Consider the following 26,510-nt stretch of genomic DNA (forward strand, 5'->3'; position numbering starts at 1 on the left):
ACTTGTTTTTGCCCCTCTCCTCTCAATCTCACTTTCATTCTGTAGTCAGAATGCCTTATACAGGTTTTGGTATTTTTAGGTCCGATCTCCCTGTGCCTCTTTCCTTATGGTGATATAACAGTACCCATCTCATGGAGTTGTTGTAAAGATTATACAAGCACTTACCATAATAAGTGCTCAGGAAATGTTAATTTCCCAATTGTTCCCACTTTTCCTTCTAGGAGGCCTAACCCCGTGGGCTCTAGGTTCCGGCGGGCACTGCACTCTCCCTCCCAAGGCCTCCCGCCTGACTTTCCGCCTTCCGGAGGCTTTCCCTCAACTTTCCAGCCAGCTGCCCCTGACACAATCCTGGGAGAGTTTAATTGGGTACTGCCCTGAACGTGGCTTATTTTGGACTTTTCGAGTGCTGAGAGTGAGTAGGAGAGCGTGTTGAGGAATTCGGAACTGGGAAAAACAGCAGTCTCACAGGAAACAAAAAAACGCTCCGACCCTTAAATAGTGGTCTGCCTTACGGACGTGTTTACACCGGCCCCCTCCGGCCGCCAGGCGGCGCGCGAGGACGCCGGAAGTCTGTCCCGGACTGCGCATGCGTCCTTCTTCTCCGTTACTCTTCCATTCACTTCCGTTGAGCTTTGCATAGCAGTTTGTCCCAGGCGACAACCCGTACGCATCCTAATCTAGCCAGGGAACTAAGAGTCGGCGGAGCGGGATCCGGGAGTTTGCTCAGTCCGGACGTCTTCGGGACCGGCAGGATGTGCTCCCTGGCGTTGTTCCCTCCGCCGCCGCCTAGGGGACAAGTCACCCTATACGAGCACAATAACGAGCTGGTGACGGGCAGTAGCTATGAGAGTCCGCCTCCCGACTTCCGGGGCCAGGTGGTCAGGGCGAGGAGGGAGGAGACCTACAGGCGTGGGGGGCAGAGTCGGAGAGAATGGGGGAGCAGAGGCAACGTGATAGGGGCGGGGTCGAGGTCCCCAGACTGGAGTATTGGAAATAGCCTGGCTCAGGCTGGAGAAGAATAGAAGGACTGGGATGTATTTAAGAGCTGGGATTGGAGGATAAGGGATGCTGAGGGGCTGTGGTGCGGGCCTAGTGGGAACGGAGAGTGAGGGCGAATCTAGGGGATGTGAGGGTGCAGGAGGACTTCTGAAAAGTTGGTACAGAATCTGGGAGAACTGGGAAGGCACAACCTGGGGAGTTTTTTCCTGTGGTGTTTCTGGGAAGGAAAAGGAAGAGAAACTTACATTTATTGAGCGTTTGCTTGGAAGAAAGGCTCTGAGTCAGGTGTTCTCCACAAATGTTTTAATAATGTGATTTAATCACAGCAACCCTATGAAATATTATTCTAGTTTTACAGATAAGGGAGCTAAGACCTGTTTCCCTGTCCCACAAGTGTTATATATATATATATTTTTTCTTTTTCCTTTAACATACTTATTGGAGTATAATTGCTTTACAACGTTGTGTTAGTTTCTGCTGTATAACGAAGTGAATCAGCTATATGCATACGTATATCCCCATATCTCCTCCCTCTTGCGTCTCCCTCCCACCCTCCTTATCCCACCCCTCTAGGTGGTCGCAAAGCACCAAGCTGATCACCCTGTGCTATGCAGCTTCTTCCCACTAGCTATCTGTTTTACATTTGGTAGTGTATATATGTTAATGTTGCTCTCTCACTTCGTCCCAGCTTACCCTTCCCCCTCCCTGTGTCCTCAAGTCCATTCTCTACATCTGTGTCTTTATTCCTGTCCTGCCCCTAGGTTCATCAGAATCTTTTTTTTTTTTTAGATTATATATATGTTCGCATACGGTATTTGTTTTTCTCTTTCTGACTTACTTCACTCTGTATGACAGACTCTGGGTCCATCCACCTCACTACAAATAACTCAATTTCGTTTCTTTTTATGGCTGAGTAATATTCCATTATATATATATATGCCACATCTTTATTATTTTTTAAAATTTATTTAATTTATTATTTTATTTTTGGCTGCATTGGGTCTTCGTTGCTGTGCACGGGCTTTCTCTAGTTGTGGCGAGCGGGAGCTACTCTTCGTTGCGGTGCATGGGCTTCTCATTGTGGTAGCTTCTCTTGTTGCAGAGCATGGGCTATAGGTGCCTGGGCTTCAGTAGTTGTGGCATGCGGGCTTCAGTAGTTGTGGCACGCAAGCTCTAGAGCGCAGGCTCAGAAGTTGTGGCTCACGGACTTAGTTGCTCCGCGACATGTGGGATCTTCCCGGACCAGGGCTTGAACCCGTGTCTCCTGCATTGGCAGGTAGATTCTTAACCACTGCGCCACCAGGGAAGCCCACATCTTCTTTATCTGTTCATCTGTCGATGGACACTTAGGTTGCTTCCAGGTCCTGGCTATTGTAAATAGTGCTGCAATGAACATTGTGTTACATGACTCTTTTTGAATTATGGTTTTCTCAGGGTGTATGCCCAGTAGTGGGATTGCTGGTCATATGGTAGTTCTATTTTTAGTTTTTTAAGGAACCGCCATACTGTTCTCCATACTAGCTGTATCAATTTACATTCCCACCAACAGTGCAAGAGGGTTCCCTTTTCTCCATACCCTCTCCAGCATTTATTGTTGTAGATTTTTTGATGATGGCCATTCTGACCGGTGTGAGGTGATACCTCATTGTAGTTTTGATTTGCATTTCTCTAATGATTAGTGATGTTGAGCATCTTTTCATGTGTTTGTTGGCAATCTGTATACCTTCTTTGGAGAAATGTCTATTTAGGTCTTCTGCCCATTTTTGGATTGGGTTTTTTGTTTTTTTTTTTGATATTGAGCTGCATGAACTGCTTGTATATTTTGGAGATTAATCCTTTGTAAGTTGCTTCGTTTGCAAATATTTTCTCCCATTCTGAGGGTTGTCTTTTCGTCTTGTTTATGGTTTCCTTTGCTGTGCAAAAGCTTTTAAGTTTCATTAGGTTCCATTTGTTTATTTTTGTTTTTATTTCCATTTCTTTAGGAGGTGGGTCAAAAAGGATCTTGCTGTGATTTACGTCATAGAGTGTTCTGCCTATGTTTTCCTCTAAGGGTTTTATAGTGTCTGGCCTTACATTTAGGTCTTTAATCCATTTTGAGTTTATTTTTGTGTATGGTGTTAGGAAGTGTTTTAATTTTATTCCTTTACATGTAGCTGTCCAGTTTTCCCAGCACCACTTATTGAAGAGGCTGTCTTTTCTCCACTGTATATTCTTGCCTCCTTTCTCAAAGATAAGGTGACCATATGTGCATGGGTTTGTCTCTGGGCTTTCTGTCCTGTTCCATTGATCTGTATTTCTGTTTTTGTGCCAGTATCATACTGTCTTGATTACTGTAGCTTTGTACTATAATCTGAAGTCCGGAAGCCTGATTTGTCCAGCTCCATTTTTCTTTCTCAAGATTGCTTTGGCTATTCAGGGTCTTTTGTGTCTCCCTACAAATTGTGCAATTTTCTGTTCTAGTTGTGTGAAAAATTTGATAGGGATTGCATTGAATCTGTAGATTGCTTTGGGTAGTATAGTCATTTTCACAATGTTGATTCTTCCAATCCAAGAACATGGTATATCTCTCCATCTGTTTGTATCATCTTTAATTTCTTTCATCAGTGTCTTATAGATTTCTGAATACAGGTCTTTTGTCTCCTTAGGTAGGTTTATTCCTAGGTATTTTATTCTTTTTGTTGCAGTGGTAAATGGGAGTGTTTCCTTAATTTCTCTCTCAGATTTTTCGTCATCAGTTTATAGGAATGCAAGAGATTTCTCTGCATTAATTTTGTATCCTGCTACTCTACCACATTCATTGATTAGTAGTAGTTTTCTGGTAGCATCTTTAGGATTCTCTCTATATAGTATCATGTCATCTGCAAACAGTGACAGTTTTACTTCTTCTTTTCCGATTTGGATTCCTTTTATTTCTGTTTCTTCTCTGATTGCTGTGGCTAAAACTTCCAAAACTATGTTGAATAATGGTGGTGAAGGTGGGCAGCCTTGTCTTGTTTCTGATCTGAGAAGAAATGGTTTCAATTTTTCACCATTGAGAACAATGTTGGCTGTGGGTTTGTCATATATGGCCTTTATTATGTTGAGGTAGGTTCCCTCTATGCCTACTTTCTGGAGAGTTTTTATCATAAATGGGTGTTGAATTTTGTCAAAAGCTTTTTCTGCATCTATTGAGACTATCATGTGGTTTTTATCCTTCATTTTGTTAATGTGATGTATCACATTGACTAATTTGTGTATATTGAAGAATCCTTGCATTCCTGAGATAAACCCCACTTGATCATGGTGTTTGAACCTTTTAATGTGCTGTTGGATTCTGTTTGCTAGTATTTTGTTGAGGATTTTTGCATCTGTGTTCATCAGAGATATTGGCCTGTAGTTTTCTTATTTTGTGACATCTTTGTCTGGTTTGGTATCAGGGTGATGGTGGCCTCATAGAATGAGTTTGGGAGTGTTCCTCCCTCTGCTATATGTTGGAAGAGTTTGAGAAGGATAGGTGTTATCTCTTCTCTAAATGTTTGATAGAATTCGCCTGTGAAGCCATCTGGTCCTGGGCTTTTGTTTGTTGGAAGTTTTTTAATTGCAGTTTCAATTTCAGTGCTTGTGATTGGTCTGTTTATATTTTCTGTTTCTTCCTGGTTCAGTCTCAGAAGGTTGTGCTTTTCTAAGAATTTGTCCATTTCTTCCAGGTTGTCCATTTTATTGGTATATAGTTGCTTGTAGTAATCTCTCATGATCCTTTGTATTTCTGCAGCATCAGTTGTTACTTCTCCTTTTTCATTCTAATTCTGTTGATTTGAGTCGTCTCCCTTTTTTTCTTGATGAGTCAGGCTAATGGTTTATCAATTTTGTTTATCTTCTCAAAGAACCAGTTTTTAGTTTTCTTGATCTTTGCTATTGTTTCCTTCATTTCTTTTTCATTTATTTCTGATCTGATCTTTATGATTTCTTTCCTTCTGCTAACTTTGAGTTTTTTTTTGGTTCTTCTTCCTCTAATTGCTTTAGGTGTAAGGTTAGGTTCTTTATTTGAGATTTTTCTTGTTTCTTGAGGTAAGGTTGTATTGCTGTAAACTTCCCTCTTAGAACTGCTTTTGCTGCATCCCATATGTTTTGGGTTGTTGTGTTTTCATTGTCATTTGTTTCTAGGTATTTTTTGATTTCCTCTTTGATTTCTTCTGTGGTCTCTCGGTTATTTAGTAGCATATTATTTAGCCTCCACGTGTTTGTATTTTTAAATTTTTCCTGTAGGTGATATCTAGTCTCATAACGTTGTGGTCGGAAAAGATACTTGATACGATTTCAGTTTTCTTAAATTTACCAAGGCTTGATTTGTGACCCAGAATATGATCTATCCTGGAGAATGTTCCATGAGCACTTGAGAAGAAAGTGTATTCTGTTGTTTTTGGATGCAGTGTCCTATAAATATCAATTAAGTCCATCTTGTTTAATGTATCATTTAGAGCTTGTGTTTCCTTATTTATTTTCATTTTGGATGATCTGTCCATTGGTAAAAGTCAGGTGTTAAAGTCCCCTACTATTATTGTGTTACTATTTCCCCTTTTATGGCTGTTAGCATTTGCTTTATGTATTGAGGTGCTCCTATGTTGGGTGCATAAATATTTACAATTGTTATATCTTCTTCTTGGATTGATCCATTGATCATTATGTAGTGTCCTTCTTTGTCTCTTGTAATAGTGTTTGTTTTTTTTGTTTTAATTTATTTTTGGCTGCATTGGGTCTTCGTTGCTGCACGCAGGCTTTCTCTAGTTGTGGCGAGCGGGGGCTACTCTTCGTTGTGGTGTGCGGGCTTCTCATTGCAGTGGCTTCTCTTGTTGCAGAGCACGGGCTCTAGGCACGTGGTCTTCAGTAGTTGCGGTGTGCAGGCTTCAGTAGTTGTGGTTTGCAGGCTCTAGAGCGCAGGCTCAGTAGTTGTGGTGCATGGGCCTTGTTGCTCCACGGCATGTGGGAATCTTCCCGGACCAGGGCTCAAACCCATATCCCCTGCATTGGCAGGCAGGTTCTTAACCACTGCACCGCCAGGGAAGCCCCTAGTCTTTGTTTTAAAGTCTATTTTGTCTGATATGAGGATTGCTATTCTAGCTTTCTTTTGATTTCTATTTGCATGGAATATCTTTTTCCATCCCTTCACTTTCAGTCTGTATGTGTCCCTAGGTCTGAAGTGGGTCTTTTGTAGACAGCATATGTATGGGTCTTGTTTTTGTATCCATTCAGCCAGTCTATGTCTTTTGGTTGGAACATTTAATCCATTTACGTTTAAGGTAATTATCAATATGTATGTTCCTATTACCATGTTCTTAATTGTTTAGGGTTTGTTTTTGTAGGTCTTTTCCTTCTCTTGTGTTTCCTGCCTAGAGAAGTTCCTTTAGCATTTGTGCTGGTTTGGTGGTGCTGAATTCTCTTAACTTTTGCTTATCTGTAAAGGTTTTAATTTCTCCATTGAATCTGAATGAGATCCTTGCTGAGTAGAGTAATCTTGTTTGTAGATTTTTCCCTTTCATCACTTTAAATATGTCCTGCCACCCCCTTCTGGCTTGCAGAGTTTCTGCTGAAAAATCAGCTGTTAACCTTATGGGGATTCCCTTGTATGTTATTTGTTGCTTTTCCCTTGCTGTTTTTAGTATTTTTTCTTGTATTTAATTTTTGATAGTTTCATTAATATTTGTCTCGTTGTGTTTCTCTTTGGGTTTATCCTGTATGGTACTCTCTGTGCTTCCCAGACTTAATCGACTGTTTCCTTTCCCATGTTAGGGAAATTTTCAAGTATAATCTCTTCAGATATTTTCTCAGCCTCTTTCTTTTTCTCTTCTTCTTCTGGCACCCCTATAATTCGAATGTTGGTGCGTTTATGTTGTCCCAGAGGTCTCTGAGACCGTCCTCATTTCTTTGCATTCTTTTTTCTCTTTATTCTGCTCCCTGGCAGTTATTTCCACCATTTTATCTTCCAGCTCACTTATCCATTCTTCTGCCTCAGTTATTCTGTTATTGATTCCTTCTGGAGTATTTTTTTTAATATATTTATTTTATTTATTTATTTTTGGCTGTGTTGGGTCTTCGTTGCTGTGCACAGGCTTTCTCTAGTTGCAGCGAGCAGGGGCTACTCTTCGTTGCAGTGCACAGGCTTCTCATTGCGGTGGCTTCTCTCATTGTGGAGCATGGGCTCTAGGCGCATGGGTTTCAGTAGTTTGCAGCACGCAGGTCCAGTAGTTGTGGCTCATGGGCTCTAGAGCACAAGCTCAGTAGTTGTGGTGCACGGGCTTAGTTGCTCCGCGGCATGTGGGATCTTCCCGGACCAGAGGTCGAGCCCATGTCCCCTGCATTGGCAGGTGGATTCTCAACCACTGCGCCACCAGGGAAGCCCCTAGAGTATTTTTTTTAAATTAATTAATATATTTATTTTTGGCTGCGTTGCGTCTTTGTTGCTGCGTGCGGGCTTTCTCTAGTTGCAGTGAGCGGGCGCTACTCTTCATTGCAGTGCACGGGCTTCTTATTGCAGTGGCTTCTCTTATTGTGGAGCACAGGCTCTAGGTGCATGGGCTTCAGTAGTTGTGGCACATGGGCTTCAGTAGTTGTGGCTGGTGGGCTCTAGAGCGCAGGCTCAGCAGTTGTGGCACACGGGCTTAGTTGCTCTGCAGCATGTGGAATCTTCCCAGGCCAGGGCTAGAACCCGTGTTCCCTGCATTGGCAGGTGGATTCTTAACCACTGCGCCACCAGGGAAGTCCAGCCCCTAGAGTATTTTTCTTTTTTTTCGCGGTACGCAGCCCTCTCACTGTTGTGGCCTCTCCCGTTGCCGAGCACGGGCTCTGGACGCGCAGGCTCAGCGGCCATGGCACACGTGCTTAGTTGCTCCACAGCATGTGGGATCTTCCCGGACCGGGGCACGAACCCGTGTCCCCTGCATCAGCAGGCGGACTCTCAACCACTGCGCCACCAGGGAAGCCCCCCCAGAGTATTTTTAATTTCAGTAATTGTGTTGTTCATCACTGTTTGTTTGCTCTTTAGTTCTTCTAGATCCTTGTTAAATGTTTCTTGTATTTTTTCCATTCTGTTTCCAAGATTTTGGATCATCTTTACTATCATTACTCTGAATTCTTTTTCAGGTAGGTTGCCTATTTCATCTTCATTTATTTGGTCTTGTAGGTTTTTACCTTGCTCCTTTGTCTGTAACTTTTTTTTTTTTTTTAAAGAAGATGTTGGGAGTAGGAGTTTATTAATTAATTTATTGTATTTTTGCTGTGTTGCGTCTTCGTTTCTGTATGAGGGCTTTCTCTAGTTGTGGCAAGCGGGGCCACTCTTCATCACGGTGTGCGGGCATCTCACTGTTGTGGCCTCTCTTGTTGCGGAGCACAGGCTCCAGACATGCAGGCTCAGTTGTTGTGGCTCACGGGCCTAGTTGCTCTGTGGCATGTGGGATCCTCCCAGACCAGGGCTCAAACCCGTGTCCCCTGCATTAGCAGGCAGATTCTCAACCACTACGCCACCAGGGAAGCCCTGTAAAGTATTTTTTTTGTCGTTTCTTTTTTTCTTTTTTTCTCTTTTTGATGGTGGTGCTGTATTCCTGTCTTACTGGTTGTTTGGCCTGAGACGTCCAGCACTGGAGTTTGCAGGCAGTTGGATAGAGATGGGTCTTGGTGCCGAGATGAGGACCTCCGGGAGGCCTCACTCTGATTAATATTCCTGAGGTTCTTTGTTAGTCCAGCGGTTTGGACTCGGAGCTCCCAGCACAGGAGCTCGGGCCCGACCTCTGGCCTGGGAACCAGGGTCTTGCAAGCTTCGTGGCATGGTAAAAAAAAAAAAAAAGAAAGAGAAAAAGGAGCAGTACAATATCAAAGAATAAGAAACAAAATAAAATTAGAAAGATAAAAAATATATTAGGAAAAATAAAACTATAGTTGAAGCAACTGGTTGCTGGGGGTTACTCCTGTCCCCTTAGGTGTCCATGGTTCCCCAGCGGTGCCTGGTAGGTGCCCTAGTTGTGAGGAGACACGAATTCCACATCCTTCTAGTATGCCATCTTGACTCCGCCCCTCTCCACAAGTGTTATATTTGTGGAAATGGGAAACAGGTCTCTGGAGCCTCTTACCCTCAGCCCTGCCGAGGGTTGGAGATGGCAGGACGTTCAGTAGAGATTAGGGAAGAGACTGACTCACTGTCATATCTCATTTCTGGCTCTAGTGGATCAATCTTCCTGTCCTAAACCTTACTAAGGATCCCCTGAAGACCCCTGGGAGGTTGGACCATGGCACAAGAACGGCCTTCATCCACCACCGGGAACAAGTGTGGAAGAGATGCATCAACATTTGGTGAGACATGGCAAAGGGTCTCTTGGGCCAGTGGTCTGCAGATCCTGGAGGCAATGAGGTCACCACCCCCTCTGCCTTGGCCTCCCAGCCCTCTCTAGCTCAGAGCTGTGTATCATTCAGCATATCAAATTATCAGTCCTTTTTGTGGAAGTCAAGGCTGTGCAACAGTAGTTCCATTTCAACTCCAGTGACTTGCTTTCCTTTTTGGTTTAATTCTGTGAACCTGTTCCCTCCTTATGTCATTATTACTTTCTGAGCCTTTACTTGAAGCTCAGCAAGGTTAGGTATAAGGTTGCAGCGAATAATCTCATACATAGGTCATTCATTTTGCACATGTAGGAGTGAAGCCTGGATTGAATTCCTGGCTGTGCCACTTTTTAGCTGTGTGACCTTGGTCAAGTTACTTAATCACTCTGTCCCTCAATTTCATCTGTAAAAGGGAGCCTATCTTACAAGGTTGTAGTGATGATTAAATGAGTAAAACACTTAGAACAGTGCCTGGCCCATATTAATCCCATCAAGAGTTAGCTATTATTCTTACTATTATCATCATCATCATATGTAGGATGAATTCCTACAAGTGAAGTAGCTGGGTTCAAAGGGTATGTTCATTTGTAATTTCATGAGCTATTGCCATATAGTCCTCTGTTTAAATTGTACATATTTACAGACCTACCACCAGTGTATGAGACAACTGTACTCCAATAAAAATTAAAAAACAGGGCTTCCCTGGTGGTGCAGTGGTTGAGAGTCCGCCTGCCGATGTGGGGGACATGGGTTCGTGTCCCGGTCCGGGAAGATCCCACGTGCCGCAGAGCGGCTGGGCCCGTGGGCCATGGCCGCTGAGCCTGCGCGTCCGGAGCCTGTGCTCCGCAACGGGAGAGGCCACAACAGTGAGAGGCCCGCGTACCGCAAAAAAAAAAAAAAAAAAAAAAAAAAAAATTAAAAAACATCAACAAAACAAACACAGTGTATGAGAGTGCCTGTTTCCTAACACATGTGCTATCAAGCTTTGATATTTGATATTGCATTACAGTTTAATTTGCATGTCTCCTTGAGTGCAGCTAAACATCAAGTCATGGTCTGAAAAGCCATTCAGTCCTGGGTGCTTTCTCACTTTCTGCCTCTCTAGCTGCTGCTTCTCTTCCTGCTCTCTTTTTTTTTTTTTTTTTTTTTTTATGAGGTACGCGGGCCTCGCACTGTTGTGGCCTCTCCCGTTGCGGAGCACAGGCTCCGGACGCGCAGGCTCAGCGGCCATGGCTCACGGGCCCAGCCGCTCCGCGGCATGTGGGATCTTCCTGGACCGGGGCACGAACCCGCGTCCCCTGCATCGGCAGGCGGACTTTCAACCACTGCGCCACCAGGGAAGCCTCCTGCTCTCTCTTAAATGTTGGTGTCCCTAGGCTGGACTTGTGATTGATGCTCCACACCTGGGTGTTCACTTGTCTGCCCAACACCCTCGGTTAGAGATATTCCACAGGCTTCATACACTCAGCTTGTTCAAAATCAATCTCTTCATTTTCCTCTCTAAGCTGGCTTCTTCCTTGTGATTTTCATCTCAAGGAATAGCCTTCCTAGTCATATAGAAGCAAGTGGTTTGAATGTAGGCTCTGGGGCAGGCAGACAGGTTGAATCCTGACTCTGCTATTTCCTACTTAGTTCACCTTTGATAATTAACCTCTTCACACTCTCTGTTCTCTCATCTAAAAATGCTGATGATAACAATACCTATTTTGTAGGGTTGTGATAAAGGCTGAATTAGATGATGCATGTGACGCATCTAGCCCAGCCCTGGCACAGTGTAAGCAGTATTAGATGCTATAATTATCACCTGCGTGTTTCCCTTGATATTGCTCTTTCCCTTACTAATGTCTAATTAGTCCTCCAATCCTGTCCATTCTACTTCCTCGAGCACTCAAATCTGTCTTTTCTCCATCCCCAGTGGTTCAGGCCACTTTGGCCTTTCTTCTAGATTCCTGAAGTAGCCTCTTAACCCATTTCTTTCTCTCCATTCTTTTTCCCCTCTAATCTGCAGCCAGACTGATCTTTCTAAAATGCCAGTGTGATCAGTTTATTCCTCAGCTTAAACTCTTTCTGTGGCTTTCCATTCACTATCTTAGGGCAAGTCTTTTTTTTTTTTAATAATTTGTTTCGTAAATTTATTTTATTATTATTTTTTATAAATCTATTGTTTATCAATCGATCTATTTTTTCTAAATCTATAAAATTTATTTTTGGCTGCGTTGGGTCTTTGTTGCTGCGTGTGAGTTTTCTCTAGTTGCAGTGAGCGGGGGCAACTCTTCGTTGCAGTGCATGGGCTTCTCATTGCGGCGGCTTCTCTTGTTGCGGAGCACGGGCTCTAGGCACTCGGGCTCAGTAGTTGTGGCTCGCAGGCTCTAGAGCACAGGCTCAGTAGTTGTGGCGCACAGGCTTAGTTGCTCCGCGGCATGTGGGATCTTCCTGGACCAGGGCTTGAACCCGTGTCCCCTGCATTGGCAGATGGATTCTTAACCACTGTGCCACCAGGGAAGTCCCTTAGGGCAAGTCTTGACTCCTTGATCTGTGCACAAAGCCCTGAAAGAGCTCTGAGCCTTAGTTGCCTCACTGGTGGACAATTTATATATTGTCCTCTCATGGGTACAATGAAAGGACTATATAAAGTACATGTCACATAGTTGTCACTCATTAAGTGTGAGTGTTATTTTTAATACATGTTTATTGAGTGAATGAATAGATGAACTTAGAGAGCAGACTGAAGGGATCAGAGTGACTCACAGCTCCCTCTCCTGTTCAGGCGTGATGTGGGACTTTTTGGTGTGCTGAATGAAATTGCAGACTCAGAGGAGGAGGGTAAGTGTGTTTACCTCTAGCCTTCTCTAGTTTTATGGTTGCCATCTCCCGTCCATATTCCCCCTAATTCATCCCAATACCTGTTGGCCCAGCGCCTTTCCCTTTAGCCCTGTATTTCCCAGCCCATTTGACTCTGCTGGTACCATCTTCTCTTCCCCTCTACCTACCCCCATACCATAGAGTGGGTGTCCGGAGCACTTGTTGGGTGGAAGGATCTGGGGAGTGCTTGCCCTTGCTCGTCCCTCACCTAGGAGGGTGCCCAGTGAGAACCCTGTGAATGGTTTAATCACAGCTGCTTTCTCAACCCCACAGTGTTTGAGTGGGTGAAGACGGCATCCAGCTGGGCCCTGGCACTCTGTCGATGGGCCTCCTCCCTCCATGGGTCTCTGTTTCCCCATCTGTCTGTAAGTTTGGCTTCCCCCCGGCCCTCCCTGGCTGCTGCTCCCCCACTCCCACCCCCTCTCCACTTCCTATGTCTTAGGGTCAGGGTGTGATGAGAAGACTGCAGAGGGTATGAATGGTGCAGCTCCCTTGTGGGAGCATCGAGGGGATAAGCTCCTTTTTTCCCAGTGCAACCTCTATCCGCTTTGTTATTACAGCTCAGGAGTGAAGATCTGATTGCTGAATTCGCTCAAGTCACAAACTGGTGAGTGTACAAGCTCTGGAGCTATTGTGGGAAGCAAGTCCTGAACCTTGGAACTTCTTCTGGGGAGAGGGAAATCAAGGCAGAGACTCCTCATACCCCTTTCCTGACTGCTCCCCACATTCTCCCTCCTACCGCCCCCAAAAAGAAAGAAAAGCAGTGAAAAATAATAGTGTCCTCACACAGAAGGGAACCCGAGCTCTGGGCCGGGAATGGCGAGGTGCAGGTCGGGACTCCTCACCCTCACTCCTGCCCCAGGTCCAGCTGCTGCTTGAGGGTCTTTGCGTGGCACCCACACACCAACAAGTTTGCGGTGGCCCTGCTAGATGACTCCATCCGTGTGTATAATGCCAACAGGTATGTGTGGGGCACGCTGGGTGGACTCGGAGTCTTCATTCTCCATCGGTCAGTCCCCACTTCCTTCTCCAGCCTTGGTGCCCAGGGAGTCCTGCAGTTCCTGGGCCTGGTCCATGGCTCCTTCCAGAACTGGGGTCAGGGAAGCCCCACAACTGGATGCGTCCTCTTTCCAGATCCAGTCTTTATCCTGTCCTCTGTCCCACAATACCCACAGGCCCTGGATGATCAGCTTTCTCTCTGGATTTCCCTCCTCAACCACAACTCAGGTCGCTGCGCCTTAGTGTCCCTGCTTTGACCCCATCCCCTCCCCTTTCACCCCAGCACTATAGTCCCCTCCCTGAAGCACCGGCTGCAGCGAAATGTGGCGGCCCTGGCCTGGAAGCCCCTCAGTGCCTCCGTCTTGGCTGTGGCCTGCCAGAGCTGCATTCTCATCTGGACCCTGGACCCCACGTCCTTATCTACCCGGTGAGTCCCAGCTGTCTCTCTCTTACCTTGGCCTGAGGGTCGTGGCCATGCTGGTGTGGTGAGGAGGTCTGGAAGGAGAAGTTCTTTTCCCTCACAGCACTTCCCAGGGCTACGGGAGAAGCAGACCTAAGGCCAAGGTGGAGGTGCTGAGAAGATCTAATCTAGAGAAAGGGACAGAACTGGGGGCTTCTGGGATTGTGGGGAGTTTGTACCTATGGATCATGGATTGGAAAGACTGTCTCTTTCAGAGGACTGCCAGATGTAGGTTTAAAGGAAAGGGGGAAGGGAATTAATATGGATAAAAGCTGAAACCGATGAAATTGGAAAAAATCCCCATGAGGACTAACTAAATATAAAACCAGAAACTGGTTCTTTAAATTATGAATAAAGAAGAAAACCTTTTGGCCAGCCTTAATAAGGTAAAATAGAAAATCAAAGTACACTATTTTCAAAATGGGAAAGGAGAGATAACCGCAAATATGGAAGAAAATAGAATTATTGAGCATATTATATATGTTTAGACTAACAGATTTGAAAACCTAAAGGAAATGTTTGTCTAGCAAAATATATGTTATCAAAGTGGACTGTAGAAGCAAGTAAAACGGATGAGCTCTACCCCTAAAAAAAGATGCCAGTCTGAGATGGTTTTATGAGAGTTCTATCTAATTGTCAAAGAAAAGATAATCTCCATGTTATCTGAACTAATCCAGATCATAAAAAATTTGGAAAGCCTCCTGATTTATTTTCCTTTTAATAAACTTTGTGCATAATTTTAGATTTTTAGAAAAGCTGCAAAGATAGTAGAGTTTTGGTATACCTTTCACATCATCGTTAACGTCTGATATAACCATGTTAGATTTGTCAAAACTAAGAAACTGACATTTGTACATTGTTATTAACTAAACTCCAAACTTTGTTCTAATTTCACCAGTTTTCTCATTAATGTCCTCTTTCTGTCCCAGGATCAATCCTGATTTCTTTCTTTTTATACAAATCTTTTTTAAAATATATATATATATTATTTATTTATTTGGCTGTGCGGGTCTTTAGTTGTGGCACTCGGAATCTTTGTTGTGGCATGCGGGATCTTTCATTGCGGTGCATGGGCTCTCTAGTTGTGGCACACAGGCTCTAGAGCACACGGGCTTGGTTGCCCCACGGCATGTGAGATCTTAGTTCCCTGACCAGGGCTCGAACCCACGTCCCCTGAGTTGGAAGGTGTATTCTTAACCACTGGACCATGAGGGAAGTCCCCATCCTGATTTATTTCCATAAACCTAATGTAACCTAACCTGACAATAGGTGGTATAAGAAAGAAAATATTTGAGCATAGATTTTATTTATTTATTTACTTACTTCCCTCCTTCCCTCCTTCCTTACTTTACTTCCTCACCATGCCTCGTGGCTTGCGGGATCTTAGTTCCCCGACCAGGGGGTTTTTTTGTTTTAAATTTTTATTGCAGTATAGTCAATTTACAATGTTGTGTTAGTTTCTGCTGTACAGCAAAGTGAATCAGTTATACATATACATATATCCACTCTTTTTTTAGATTCTTTTCCATATAGGCCATTACAGAGTATTGAGTAGAGTTCCCTGTGCTATACAGTAGATCTTTAGTTATGTATTTGATATACTGACCAGGGACTGAACCTGCGCCCTTGGCAGTGAAAGCATGAAGTCCTAACCACTGGACTGTCAGGGAACTCCCCTGAGCATAGATTTTAAAATGCTTAATAAAATATTAGCAAATAGAGTCCAAAAGCATATTTAAAAAAAAATCGTAACCAAGTAGAATATTCCAGAAATTAAAAACTATTCACCATTAGGAAGTCTATTAAAATGATTGTTACATTTGCAAATTAAAGGAGGAAAGTGTTTCTATAAATAAATGCCCTTCTCAATAAGCAGACATTCAGCTGAATACATAAACAGGAATACAAAGAGACAACCTAAACATAAAGAGTATATATGCAAAATCAGTGGCTACCATATTGAACAGTGAAATAGGAAATACTAAAGGTATTTCCAGTAATGTCAAGATAAAGACAGAGATGTCATTACCACCATTATTAACCAACATTATTTGTGGAGGTTCTTTTGAGGGCAGTTAAGACAAGAAAAGGAAACATGGTAAAGTCTTGTGAAAGAAGAGAAAATTATTTTTATTTGATGATATGATTTTAAACCTAGATAAGACAAGAGATTCAACCAAAAAAACCTATTTAATCTAATAAGAAATTTAAGTAGTAAGGTAACTGGATCCAAGAAACTGAAAATGTAATAGCTTCCCTTGGTACCAACAATAATCAGTTGAGAAATTACAATGGAAAATATGTTCTATTTACAACAGGTACAACAATTACTATAGATTACTAGGAATAAATTGTTAAATTTATTTAATCTGTTAGACATCTGAAGAAAGTGGTTGAAGAATATTAAACAAGAGCTTAATTAATGGAGGGATGTGTTATATTCCTGGGTAGGAAAATTTAATCATGAAGATGTCAGATTAAGTGTATTTCCCATCAGAATTCTGCTGGTTTTTGTTTGTTTTTGTGAACTGGACAAAATAATAGAGTTTTTATGAGAGAATAAATGTGGAAGGATTGCCAAGAAAAGTTTGAAAAGGAAGCATATTGAGAGGAGATTTGCCCTACCAGGTATTGAAATATTTTATGAAGTTATAGTAACAGAAAGTTATTGGCATAAGATCAAACAGATCAGTGTAACAGAACAACATTCAGGAACAGATCTAAGAATTTATGGAAATTTAATATATGATGAATTTGGATTTGCATTGCAATAGAGTAGTTTTTGTTTTTTTTTTTTTAGTGGTTTTGGCATAATTGGCTATCTATTTAGAAAACAATACAGTTTGTCCTTGCTTTACATTTTATATACAAATAAATTCCAAGCAGACAAAAGAACTAAATGTAAAAATAAATAAATAAAAGGACTAGAAGAATGTATAGAATGCTTTTTGGCCCATTCAGAATTATAGTATGATAATTATTATTTTTTTGGCTGCACCGTCAGGCTTGTGGGGTCTTAGTTCCCTGACTGGGGATTGAACCCTGGCCCTCAGCAGTGAGAGCGTGGAGTCCTGACCACTGGACCACCAGGGAGTTCCCAGTATGCTAGTATTATTAAAGTTGAAATGTTTGATAATATCCAATACTAGCAAGACTAGGAAAACTACAGGTAGAGTATATTGTGGTACAAACTTTTCAGAATATATTTGTTGGTATATTTATCTTTTGAAAGGTTCAAGCCTTTTTTTACCTGCAATTCCACTTTAATACTCTATTCTACACAAATAATGACGAGTACATAAAGATATAGGGAATATTTTTTGCAGTACCGTTTGTAACAGCTGAAATATCCATTTGTGGTGGCCTGACTGAGTAAATTGTAGTTCATCTATTCAGTGGAATGCAGTGGGGCCACTGAAAAGAATGAGATGGATCTCTGTAAACTGATGTATTGTAAAGTTAAGAGAGTTAGTTGTAGACTGGTGACCTAAGATCTCATTAGAGCTTAAGGGGGGTATAGTTGGGAGGAGAAAGGACAAGGTGGCATTAATTTGGCTAGTAGCCTGTACCTGTCAGGCCAAGAATGTGGCTCTGGAGATACAGAGCTGACGGACACAGCCAGGGCCCCTCAACTAGTTCCCAGTTTAGTGGGGGGGGGGGGGTTTGCCACGTGCGCCGTCTTTGATGAGGAGAAAATGATGTGGGAGCGCCGGGGAGGGAAGCTGATTCTGACAAGGAAAGGCAGAAAGACAGAGTTAGGAGCACAGGCTGAATCCTGGAGAGTGGTGGATAACTGTAGGAAGAGAAGAGATTGGAACCTTGAAGTGATGGCATGGATTGTCCCATGCTCCAGGCAGGATGGTCCTGTGGGGAGAGGGCTCTCATCTAGAGCAGAACATGCATCTCCCCAGCCCAGTACCTTCTAGCTTTACTGGTCAAAAGTTTTTGTCTCGTTCAGGCTTTTTTGTCCCTTTCACCTGTTTTCCTTTCTGGACCTCCTGATAGTGACTGCCCTTCCTTCCTTCTTTTTCTTTAACTTCCATGATCCTTATTCATTTTCCCCAACCTGGATTTGAACTCAGAGGGGCCATTGGGATTGGGAAGTTTTAGCAGGAGGAGGCAGGGGAATAGAATCATGGGCTTTCTTCCTGTTGTCTTCTAACTCCACACCCCGTTTCCCCTCGGCAGACCCTCTTCCGGCTGTGCCCAAGTGCTCTCTCACCCTGGGCACACGCCTGTCACCAGCTTGGCCTGGGCCCCCAGTGGGGGTCGGCTACTCTCAGCTTCACCTGTGGACGCTGCCATCCTGGTGAGTTGGTCCCCACGCCTCTTCTGGTCATTTCAGCCACCCCAGACTTGAGGAGAGAGCTTTCTTTGCCTGGTGGTGGGAAATACCCTGGGGGAAGGAGAGGAACAGCTGTCCATTCAATCTTAAACATATCCAGGGAAAGGTGCTGCACCAGCCTGACTCCTCAGATGTAGATTTCTGCCTGCTGTCAGTATAGACATAACCCTATTTCCTCCTGTTTTAACTGTCCCTTTCCCACGTCCTCCCCTCTGGTTCTTTGTACCTTAAGGAAGGGCGGCCCCCCGTGGGATGGTAGGGATGCTTGAGTCTCCCCTGTCTCACTCTCTTCCCCTTTCTCCTAGGTATGGGATGTCTCAACAGAGACCTGTGTTCCCCTTCCCTGGTTTCGGGGAGGTGGGGTTACCAACCTGCTCTGGTCCCCGGATGGCAGCAAAGTCCTGGCTACCACTCCTTCAGCTCTCTTTCGGTGAGTAGGGGGAGGGCGGGGAGGGGGGCAGGAACGACCTAGAGAAAGGCACTAGGCTCCTGGAACTGCGAGTGCCACAACCTTCTGTCCGCGTTCCCATTCACCTGAATGTGGGACTGACAGGAAGGGAAGTCCAGGCTGTGACACCTAGAGTTCCTAAGCTGTGACCTGCCTCTCTTTGGCACAGAGTCTGGGAGGCCCAGATGTGGACTTGTGAGCGGTGGCCTACCCTATCAGGGCGATGTCAGGTAGGAGGGACTGTGCGTCTCAGGAGCGGGGGCGGAGGTGGGCCCTGCTCCCCCAGGCGTGTCCCCCCACCTCCTCTACTTCTCTTCCTCGTGTGCTTCCCTCCTGTATTCCCATAGACCACTCTTTCCCTGCCTTTTGCTCCCTGACCCCAGACTGGCTGCTGGAGTCCTGATGGAAACCGCCTGCTGTTCACTGTGTTGGGGGAACCATTGATTTACTCCTTGTCGTTCCCAGAACGTTGTGGTGAGTCCAGGGAAACACTTCTGGATGCACAACATCTGGGGTAGTCGGAGGGAGACAGGAACCATCTGGAATATGCTGCTCTGAAGGATAAAGGGAAGAAACTTGGGGAAAAAAAAAAAGGAATAAGCTTGGGAGCCTTGAGAGGTGTTGATGCCTGTGATGGAGAGGAGGCAGGGGCCAGTGGGAGGCCCCTTTCTTGTCCTTAAGAGCCTCTGCCCTGATCCGCAGGTGAGCGAAAGGGGTGCGTTGGAGGCGCGAAGTCAGCTACGATTGTGGCAGATCTGTCTGAGACGACAGTACAGACACCAGATGGAGAGGAAAGGTGAGCTGGGTGGGCGAGGGAGGGGCAGTGAGACAAAGCTGGGAGGGACCACGCTGAGCCCTCCCAACCTGCTGTTCTGACCCACAGGCTTGGGGGAGAGGCTCACTCCATGGTCTGGGACCCAAGTGGGGAGCGGCTGGCTGTGCTCATGAAAGGTAAGAGGAGGGGAGGGAGGCCTTTGCTCCGGCCGCACCATCTTCCCATTAATTGGCTGTTTCCAGGCCCTGGCTGCAGTTCTTCTCTGCCCCTGCCCCTACCCTGGGATTCTGCCTCCAGAGTTCCTTCCTATCCCTGTATCCACTTCTTACAGGAAATCCACGGGTCCAGAATGGTAAACCAGTCATCCTCCTTTTTCGCACTCGAAACAGCCCTGTGTTTGAGCTACTTCCTTGGTAGGTGCTGGGCAGGTGTGGTCCCCCCCCCGGCCTCCCATACCAAACCCATACCCTCTACACCTGCCTTCTGCCTCCAGCAGCCTGCTCACCTTTCCTTCTGCCCCTAGTGGCGCTGTCCAGGGGGAGCCAGGAGCCCAGGCCCAGCTCATCACTTTCCATCCTTCCTTCAACAAAGGAGCTCTGCTCAGCGTGGTGAGTAGGCCAGCTGCTGTGGTTGCAGGAGTGGGCTGAGGAGCAAGGGCTGCAGCTGCTGTGTGGCTCTGCTGTATGGCCTTCTTTGGGCTCAGACTGGTCAGACTTTGCTTTCCCCTCTCTCTGCAGTGCTGGTCCACGGGCCGGATCGCCCACATCCCTCTGTACTTTGTCAATGCCCAGTTTCCACGTTTTAGCCCAGTGCTTGGCCGAACTCAAGAGCCCCCAGCTGGGGGCGGAGGCTCTATTCATGATCTGCCCCTCTTTACTGAGACGTCCCCAACCTCTGCCCCTTGGGACCCTCTCCCAGGGCCACCCCTTGGTCGGCCCCACTCCCCTCACTCCCGCATTCAATAATAAAAAGTGTCCTTTTTTTGTTTTCCATTCGATTATGAGACTCTTATCTTTACCCAACATTGGGGTATACTGAAGAAGAAGAAGCCGTGGACTTTGGGTTAAGATCTTGGCTCTTTCACTTTTTAGTCATTTCTTGTGAATTTGGTCAAGTTATTTACCCTTAGAAACTGGAGAGTTTCCAAACGATTTGGAAAGCAAAGCTGAGAAAATACCTAGCACAGGCTCTGGCACATAACAGATGTTGTACTTTTCCCAAGTTTCAGCAAGTTCCCAGAATGATACAGGGCAGTAATGGAGAAATACTTCGTCAGTATGAGACAGAAGAGATTTTATTGGACTAGGGAATTTGTGGGAGGCATAGGTGCTGGGCGCTGGGCCAAGGTGGCACGGGCCATGCTCAGGGCACCCTCTCGGGTACGGTGCCCACCAATGAAGCCACTGGTGTGGACAAAGACACAGCCAGGAATGCCACTGACCTGGTCCAGGGCCGCATCCCGAAGACCCCGCCATGGCTCTGGCAGGGGCAGCCTATGAGTAAGCAGAAAGAGGGAGTTGGTGGCAGCAAATGGAGGCCTTGAGGAACTGGGAGAGGGGGAGCAGAAGCCTAGGTTAGTGGCCTCCTCCTCTGATAGGGTTGAAACAGGCCTGAAGGGCTGCAGGGCGGTCCCCTAGGGCCTCACCTGCTCTGGAATGAATGCAGCTCCTTAGGCACACACTGTACCCGCCACTGTCCAGCCTGGTCCGTGTAGATAACAAAGGCGATGGTCCCCGGGGGGGACAGCCCCGATTCCAGGTGGTAGAGGTGCTCCTTCCAGGGGCATCCACCCTTCACCAGTTCTATTATCTCCCCACTTGGGTCCACCTGAAAAGGAAGTGGAGCAGGGATAGAAGGTTTAGGGTAGGAGTGGGAGCCCCTGTTGGCCAGCAGCCCACCAGGAATCACTAACCTGAGCCACAGTGCCTCCTCCCAGGCCAGTACCTGGAACCGCTGGGCCAGGGCCTCTTCCACCAGGGCCCGGGCTGGCAGCCAGCTGTGCTGGTAGAAGTCTAGTCTCTGCAGAAACTCCTCTCGAACCAGGTCCATTGCACGCTTGAATCCGGCCTGGGAATCACATGGGAATTAGAACCACAGTGCTGGCCCAAACTGCTAACTCTGCTAGGGCCTGACGGGACAGCCTCTCTCATTTTCCCGAGGTTCTCACGTGCCTCACGGTCTCTTCCCCACGGTCGTCCTCACCTCAGTGTCTTGGTTGGGCTGGTTCCAGGTGGGATTAAGCCGAGCAACCCGGGCGCTCAGCGTAGTGGTCACCGCGTACCGAGGCTCTCCCTCCTCCCACTGAGAGATCCCGTTGTCCACCGCATCCACCTCCTCCACGAAGTTCTCGTACATCTAAGGCAGCACAGGAGAAATGCTCTGGAGGGCGCCTGCCATTTGCATAAAGCTTCATAGGCCTCAAAGTTTGTGCATACACTGTCTTTAATCTTCACTACAGCCCTGCAAGGATCTCCCAACATTAACTGGATGAGGAAGGGGGGAATTGGGGAGTTCAGCAGCTGGCTAAAGGTCAGAGCGCATACAGTGCTGGGGCTGGAATTCAGATCACCTGATTTCTAATCCAGTGCTCTACTACCGCTCAAAGCCTGAGCCAAGGCCAGCCTGTGTGGGGAGGGGGGCTGCTGCCTTCTGAACAAGGAAAAGTCTAGAGTTCCACGAGGGGTTCTGTGGGAGTGGATCCTCATGGCCTGGGGGTGTAAAGCGCCAGGTGAGCTGAGCAGGCTATTCACTGATCCAGTTAAGAGGTACAGGAGGAGGGCTCCCCTGGTGGTGCAGTGGTTAAGAATCCGCCTGCCAGTGCAGGGGACAAGGTTCAAGCCCTGGTCTGGGAGGATCCCACATGCCGTAGAGCAACTAAGCCCACGATCTACAGCTACTGCGCCTGCGCTCTAGAGCCTGTGAGCCACAACTACTGAGCCCATGTGCCACAACTACTGAAGCCCGCGTGCCTAGAGCCTGTGCTCCACAACAACAGAAGCTACCGCAATGAGAAGCCCGTGCACTGCAACAAAGAGTAGCCCCTGCTTGCTGCAACTAGAGAAAGCCTGTGCGCAGCAACAAAGACCCAACGCAGCCAAAGAAGATGAGTACTGGACTAGACATCAGGGCTGGGATGTGGTCCCAGGGAAGCCCATGATGTGCCACGTGGCATCAGCAGCTGCTGCATCTCCTGAGGCTAAAGAAATGGTAGGATGGGGCTTCCTTGGTGGTGCAGTGGTTGAGAGTCCGCCTGCCGATGCAGGGGACACGGGTTCATGCCCCGGTCTGGGAAGATCCCACATGCCGCGGAGCGTCTGGGCCCGTGAGCCATGGCCGCTGAGCCTGCGCGTCTAGAGCCTGTGCTCCGCAACCAGAGAGGCCACGATAGTGAGGGGCCTGTGTACCGCCAAAAAAAAAAAAAAAAAAAGCTATAAGGACATACTATACTGTATGGCACAGGGAATACAGCCAATATTTTATAATAACTATAAATGGAATACAATCTTCAAAAATTGTGAATCACTATGTAGTTATACCCGAAACATACAATATTGTACGTCAACTATCCTCAATAAAAATAAATAAAATAAAAAAACCTTGGGCATAATTTAGTTCAATTGCTTAGAAAACCCTTAGCAGTAGAAGGGAAAATTGACCCAGGCAGTCTAAAACCTTAGTATTCCAGAAGCTCCAATTTATCGTTCATATTTCTTCAGTTTTGGATCAGAGAACTGAACTCAACAGCCTATCTGCAAAAAACAGAGTTGACTGCACCTGCAGTTTGACTTGCTGTGAACTTCACATTAGTGGGGTCAAGTAGGAGTCCTCAGAATCATCGATCCAACATGCACAGATCCAACATGCACACCGGGGACGCTAGCCCTGTTCTTTCCCCAACCACAGGCACCTGCTGAGCTGCCTGCAGGGGGCGCTGGTGGAACCTGAAGAGGTTTTCATAATCAATCCCTTCCCAGTTTCCCAACTCAGTGTGCCTCCAGTGAATACGGTGGTGCCCGAGATATGCTGCCCTCCACCTTCAGGGCAGCCAGAACCTCAGCCATATGCTTCCAAACATAAGCAGCCTCCTCTATTACCAATTTGTTGAAGAACGTACGTACGTCAGGTCATGCAAAGAAAGCCCTTCCCCATACATTACCTCATCCACTTCTCACAAGCACCCCAGGATGGAGGCAGGAAGAGATTAACCATTCCCCTGTGAGAAGGTGGGCCTGGCTGAGGGAGAGAGCAGTGGGCCAGTACAGGTCAGGAACCCCGACCCGAGCCCAATCCTGAGTGCCACTCCGGCCCGCCTGGTGGAGACGCATGTGGGGGGCATCTCTATCCTCGAGTCCCCACCTTGTCATAGAGGGTGCCCACCACGCTGTCCTCTTCGCTAGTAACCAGCAACTGGGCCAGCAGCTTGTGCCCGAAGTGCAGATAGATGAGTCCCGCACTGCTCAGCTTGGTCTGCCACGGCTTCCCAGGGGACAGGGAGCTCATGGTCTCCGTGAAAGACCTGAGGAGCACAGGGAGGTGGGGCTGAGGCAGAGCTGCCCCGGTTCACCCCCAGTGTCGTGTGCACGTGCAGGCACAGTGGGGTGAGGCGGCTGGGGAACGCTATGGGAGTCGGGAGAAAGCCCAGCTGGGAAGGCTTTGGCTTGTCCTCAGGGGTCAACATGGACATGAGTTTGGAGTCTCCATTCATGCATTCATTCGACAATGGTTAACTAAATGCTTACCACATGTCAGGCTTTGTGTTGTAGACATTAGAGATGAAAAAACTAAGACCTGTCCCTGCCTTCAAGTTCATCCACCTAAGGTGGACACACACGCACAACCAACCAAGGGAATGCTCTAGCGAGTTATAAACAAGGAAAAGGCAAGAGGGAGGAAAGGGTTCAGGAAGAGAGCATTCAGGTCATTTCTGAAAGAAATGCCTATTTTATATACTTTTTAAAAAAATTATGCAGTGTTTGACACATAAAAGAATATATTTAACATTTCTGGAATATAAAACATAAAATGAACACCCATGGGGCTTCCCTGGTGGTGCAGTGGTTAAGAGTCCGCCTGCCAATGCAGGAGACACGGGTTCGAGCCCTGGTCCGGGAAGATCCCACATGCCACAGAGCAACTAAGCCCATGCGCCACAACTACTAAGCCTGCACTCTAGAGCCCACGAGCCACAACTAATGAAGCCTGCACACCTAGAGCCCGTGCTCCTCAACAAGAGAAGCCACCGCAATGAGAAGCCCATGCACCGCAACGAAGAGTAGCCCCTGCTCATTGCAACTAGAGAAAGCCCGCGTGCAGCAACGAAGACCCAGTGCAGCCAAAAAAAAAAAAAAACCTAAATAATGTCAAGTGCCACAAAGAGGTTAAGGTGAGACCCTCAACCAGCAACCTTAGCTTGGTGTTGAGGTCACTGGTGCCCTTTCCACAAGCATTTCCAGTAGAGAGACTGGGAGAGAACTGGCTGAATGAATGAATAAATGAAAGGATGGATGAATGGAATGTGCAGCCAGGGTCAGCTCTTCTTCTGAAGAGTGGCTGAGAAGTGAGGGTGAGAGATTAGGCTGTAAATACCGGGAGCATTCCCTCCCGACATCATTTATGAAAGTAATACGTGTATTTGGAAAAAAAGGGAGAGAAATAGCGAGGGAAGGAGAGAGAGAGAGGGAGAGAAACAGACTTAAAACAATATAAAACCTCGGAAATAACCACTTTATACAGCGTGGTGTATATGAGGTAGGGTTTGGGTTTTTTTTCCCTTCTTTGTTTTCAAGATGGGAGATGCTTAAGCAGAGTTTCTTGCTGTAGGCAAGAACTAGAAACCCTGCCATGTGAAGCCCCAGAGCATAAAATGATACACTGGAAAGGGGGCAAGCAGAAAGAAACAATGTCTCCTGAGTTGGGAGAAGGGAGCTATTCAGGAGTGAGAAACTGAGGCTGTCCATGCAAGAAAAGCTCGACTTTCTTTAAAGGGAAGAGACAGGATCACTCACTAAGGTAGTTTGATGAGGCAGGGGCTTGAGGAGAGGGGAGAAGGACTGGAATGGTACTGTGGATAATGGGCTACCCTCGGATTAAGATTGATTTCCCAGTGGAAGAGTGTCAACGACAAAGGAAGACAACACACACCTCAACTATCACCACCCACCACAATCGTGTGGGCCCAGCAGTCTGAGGTGGGGCAGCAAGGGCACATGACTGGATTAATCCCAGCTGGGGTATTCACTGGGGTGACGATGGGGCTGGTGGGAGAAAAGCCTGACTGAGCCAAAGAAGGAGGTGAGTTGGAAGGGGTCCAGGGACTGACCCGGGCCAAGAGAGGCCCAAGGCCAGCTAGATGGGTGCAGAGCAGGTGGAGAGCTGGAAGCACGGAAGACGGTAGTCCCATGGGGCTCAAGAGTTTGCTTTCCAGGATGAGGCGGTTCCCTTCGCTGACGCGGACCACGGCAGTAGACTGGAGCACTGAGAAGAGTCAAGGAAACTTAAAGAAATGGTAGTGGGAACCCACCTCTGGTGATGGTCATATCGGTGTCTCTGAGGGTCGTACTCGCCACCCACGTCTACCACGATGTCACAAGAAGCCAGTTTCTCGGGGTCCCGGGTCCGCACAATCTCTGCATCCTGCAGGGGACACAGGAGGTGAAGAGGCTGCCGGGGTCGCACGGGTAGGGGATTAATGTTGGGCTTCCAGGGAGCCGGGGAGGGGAGGAGGGTTTCTCGGGCGGGACCCCGTTAGGGGGACGCGATTTGCCCCGGAGACTCGCCGGCAGCCCCCCGGTCAGTTTGCGCTGCCCGTACCCGGTACTCGGGCAGGAGGCGCAGCAACGCGCACGCCAGCGCCTCATCGCAGTGGAAAGTGCCGTTGTGCGTCCCGATTCGGGGCGGGGCCATGAGGTGGCTGCGGGGTCGTTTGGAGAGTGGGACGGACTCCAGGCTGCGCTTGAGATGCGGGCTTCGGCGGGGTGGCGGCAGCAGCAGCAGCAGAGGTAGAGAACCGCGCAGGAAGCGGTGACCCATGCAGCTTCCCCTGTGGGGAGGCAGGAGGCCGACCCGGAAGAGAAAGCGCCCGGGCAGCCCCCACTTCCTCTTGCCGGCCGTTTCCACGACAACCGGCCGCAAAGGGAGGGCGCGCCGCCCGGCACAGAATTTCGACCCCCCGCTCCTCGAAGGGCCCCGGGTGGAGCCTCCAAGATGAGCACTGTATCACCCCTGCTTATCAGGCTCCGGGAGGGGCAAACCCTCTCACCACCGCCCTCCCATCTCA

At 47.0% G+C, this 26,510-nt stretch overlaps 2 protein-coding genes across 3 annotated transcripts; one reads left to right on the top strand and one right to left on the bottom strand.

Annotated features, from left to right (window-relative positions):
* Nucleotides 1–661: 661 nt before the first annotated feature.
* Nucleotides 662–20,205, top strand: AAAS (aladin WD repeat nucleoporin). Of its 2 annotated transcripts, XM_079937725.1 has the most exons (16): nucleotides 662–875; nucleotides 9,191–9,318; nucleotides 12,113–12,168; nucleotides 12,481–12,572; nucleotides 12,768–12,814; nucleotides 13,070–13,168; nucleotides 13,490–13,633; nucleotides 17,855–17,975; nucleotides 18,317–18,441; nucleotides 18,629–18,689; nucleotides 18,843–18,933; nucleotides 19,162–19,255; nucleotides 19,343–19,410; nucleotides 19,566–19,647; nucleotides 19,758–19,842; nucleotides 19,972–20,205. In XM_079937725.1, exons 1-16 carry the CDS (start codon nucleotides 753–755, stop codon nucleotides 20,197–20,199), a joined length of 1,644 nt encoding a protein of 547 aa, XP_079793851.1. In that variant the 5' UTR covers nucleotides 662–752; the 3' UTR covers nucleotides 20,200–20,205. The 2 variants fall into 2 exon arrangements, with proteins under 2 accessions (XP_079793851.1, XP_079793852.1); XM_079937726.1 differs by lacking the exon at nucleotides 9,191–9,318 and having other exon boundaries at nucleotides 705–875.
* Nucleotides 20,206–20,457: 252 nt separating this feature from the next.
* MYG1 (MYG1 exonuclease) lies at nucleotides 20,458–26,490 on the bottom strand. The gene is made up of 7 exons (XM_079938085.1): nucleotides 26,045–26,490; nucleotides 25,755–25,867; nucleotides 23,591–23,750; nucleotides 21,437–21,589; nucleotides 21,179–21,301; nucleotides 20,880–21,061; nucleotides 20,458–20,727 (listed from the first exon to the last, which is right to left on the bottom strand). The coding sequence occupies exons 1-7, from the start codon at nucleotides 26,261–26,263 to the stop codon at nucleotides 20,529–20,531; spliced, it is 1,149 nt and encodes a 382-aa protein (XP_079794211.1). The 5' UTR covers nucleotides 26,264–26,490; the 3' UTR covers nucleotides 20,458–20,528.
* Between the last annotated feature and the right edge of the window lie 20 nt (nucleotides 26,491–26,510).

Source organism: Stenella coeruleoalba (assembly GCF_951394435.1).
Source record: "Stenella coeruleoalba genome assembly, chromosome: 11".
Taxonomy (NCBI): domain Eukaryota; kingdom Metazoa; phylum Chordata; class Mammalia; order Artiodactyla; family Delphinidae; genus Stenella; species Stenella coeruleoalba.

Bases quoted from the DNA above. Each gene is read 5' to 3' on its own strand.
- AAAS (XM_079937725.1), top strand. From the start codon at position 753: ATGTGCTCCCTGGCGTTGTTCCCTCCGCCGCCGCCTAGGGGACAAGTC. The intron at 18,442-18,628 runs GTGAGTAGGGGG...TCTTTGGCACAG, and splicing joins ACTCCTTCAGCTCTCTTTCG to AGTCTGGGAGGCCCAGATGT. The intron at 18,690-18,842 runs GTAGGAGGGACT...CCCTGACCCCAG, and splicing joins CCCTATCAGGGCGATGTCAG to ACTGGCTGCTGGAGTCCTGA.
- MYG1 (XM_079938085.1), bottom strand. From the start codon at position 26,263: ATGGGTCACCGCTTCCTGCGCGGTTCTCTACCTCTGCTGCTGCTGCTG. The intron at 25,868-26,044 runs GTACGGGCAGCG...TGTCCCCTGCAG, and splicing joins GCCTCCTGCCCGAGTACCGG to GATGCAGAGATTGTGCGGAC. The intron at 21,302-21,436 runs GTGAGGACGACC...TGTGATTCCCAG, and splicing joins AGCCCAACCAAGACACTGAG to GCCGGATTCAAGCGTGCAAT.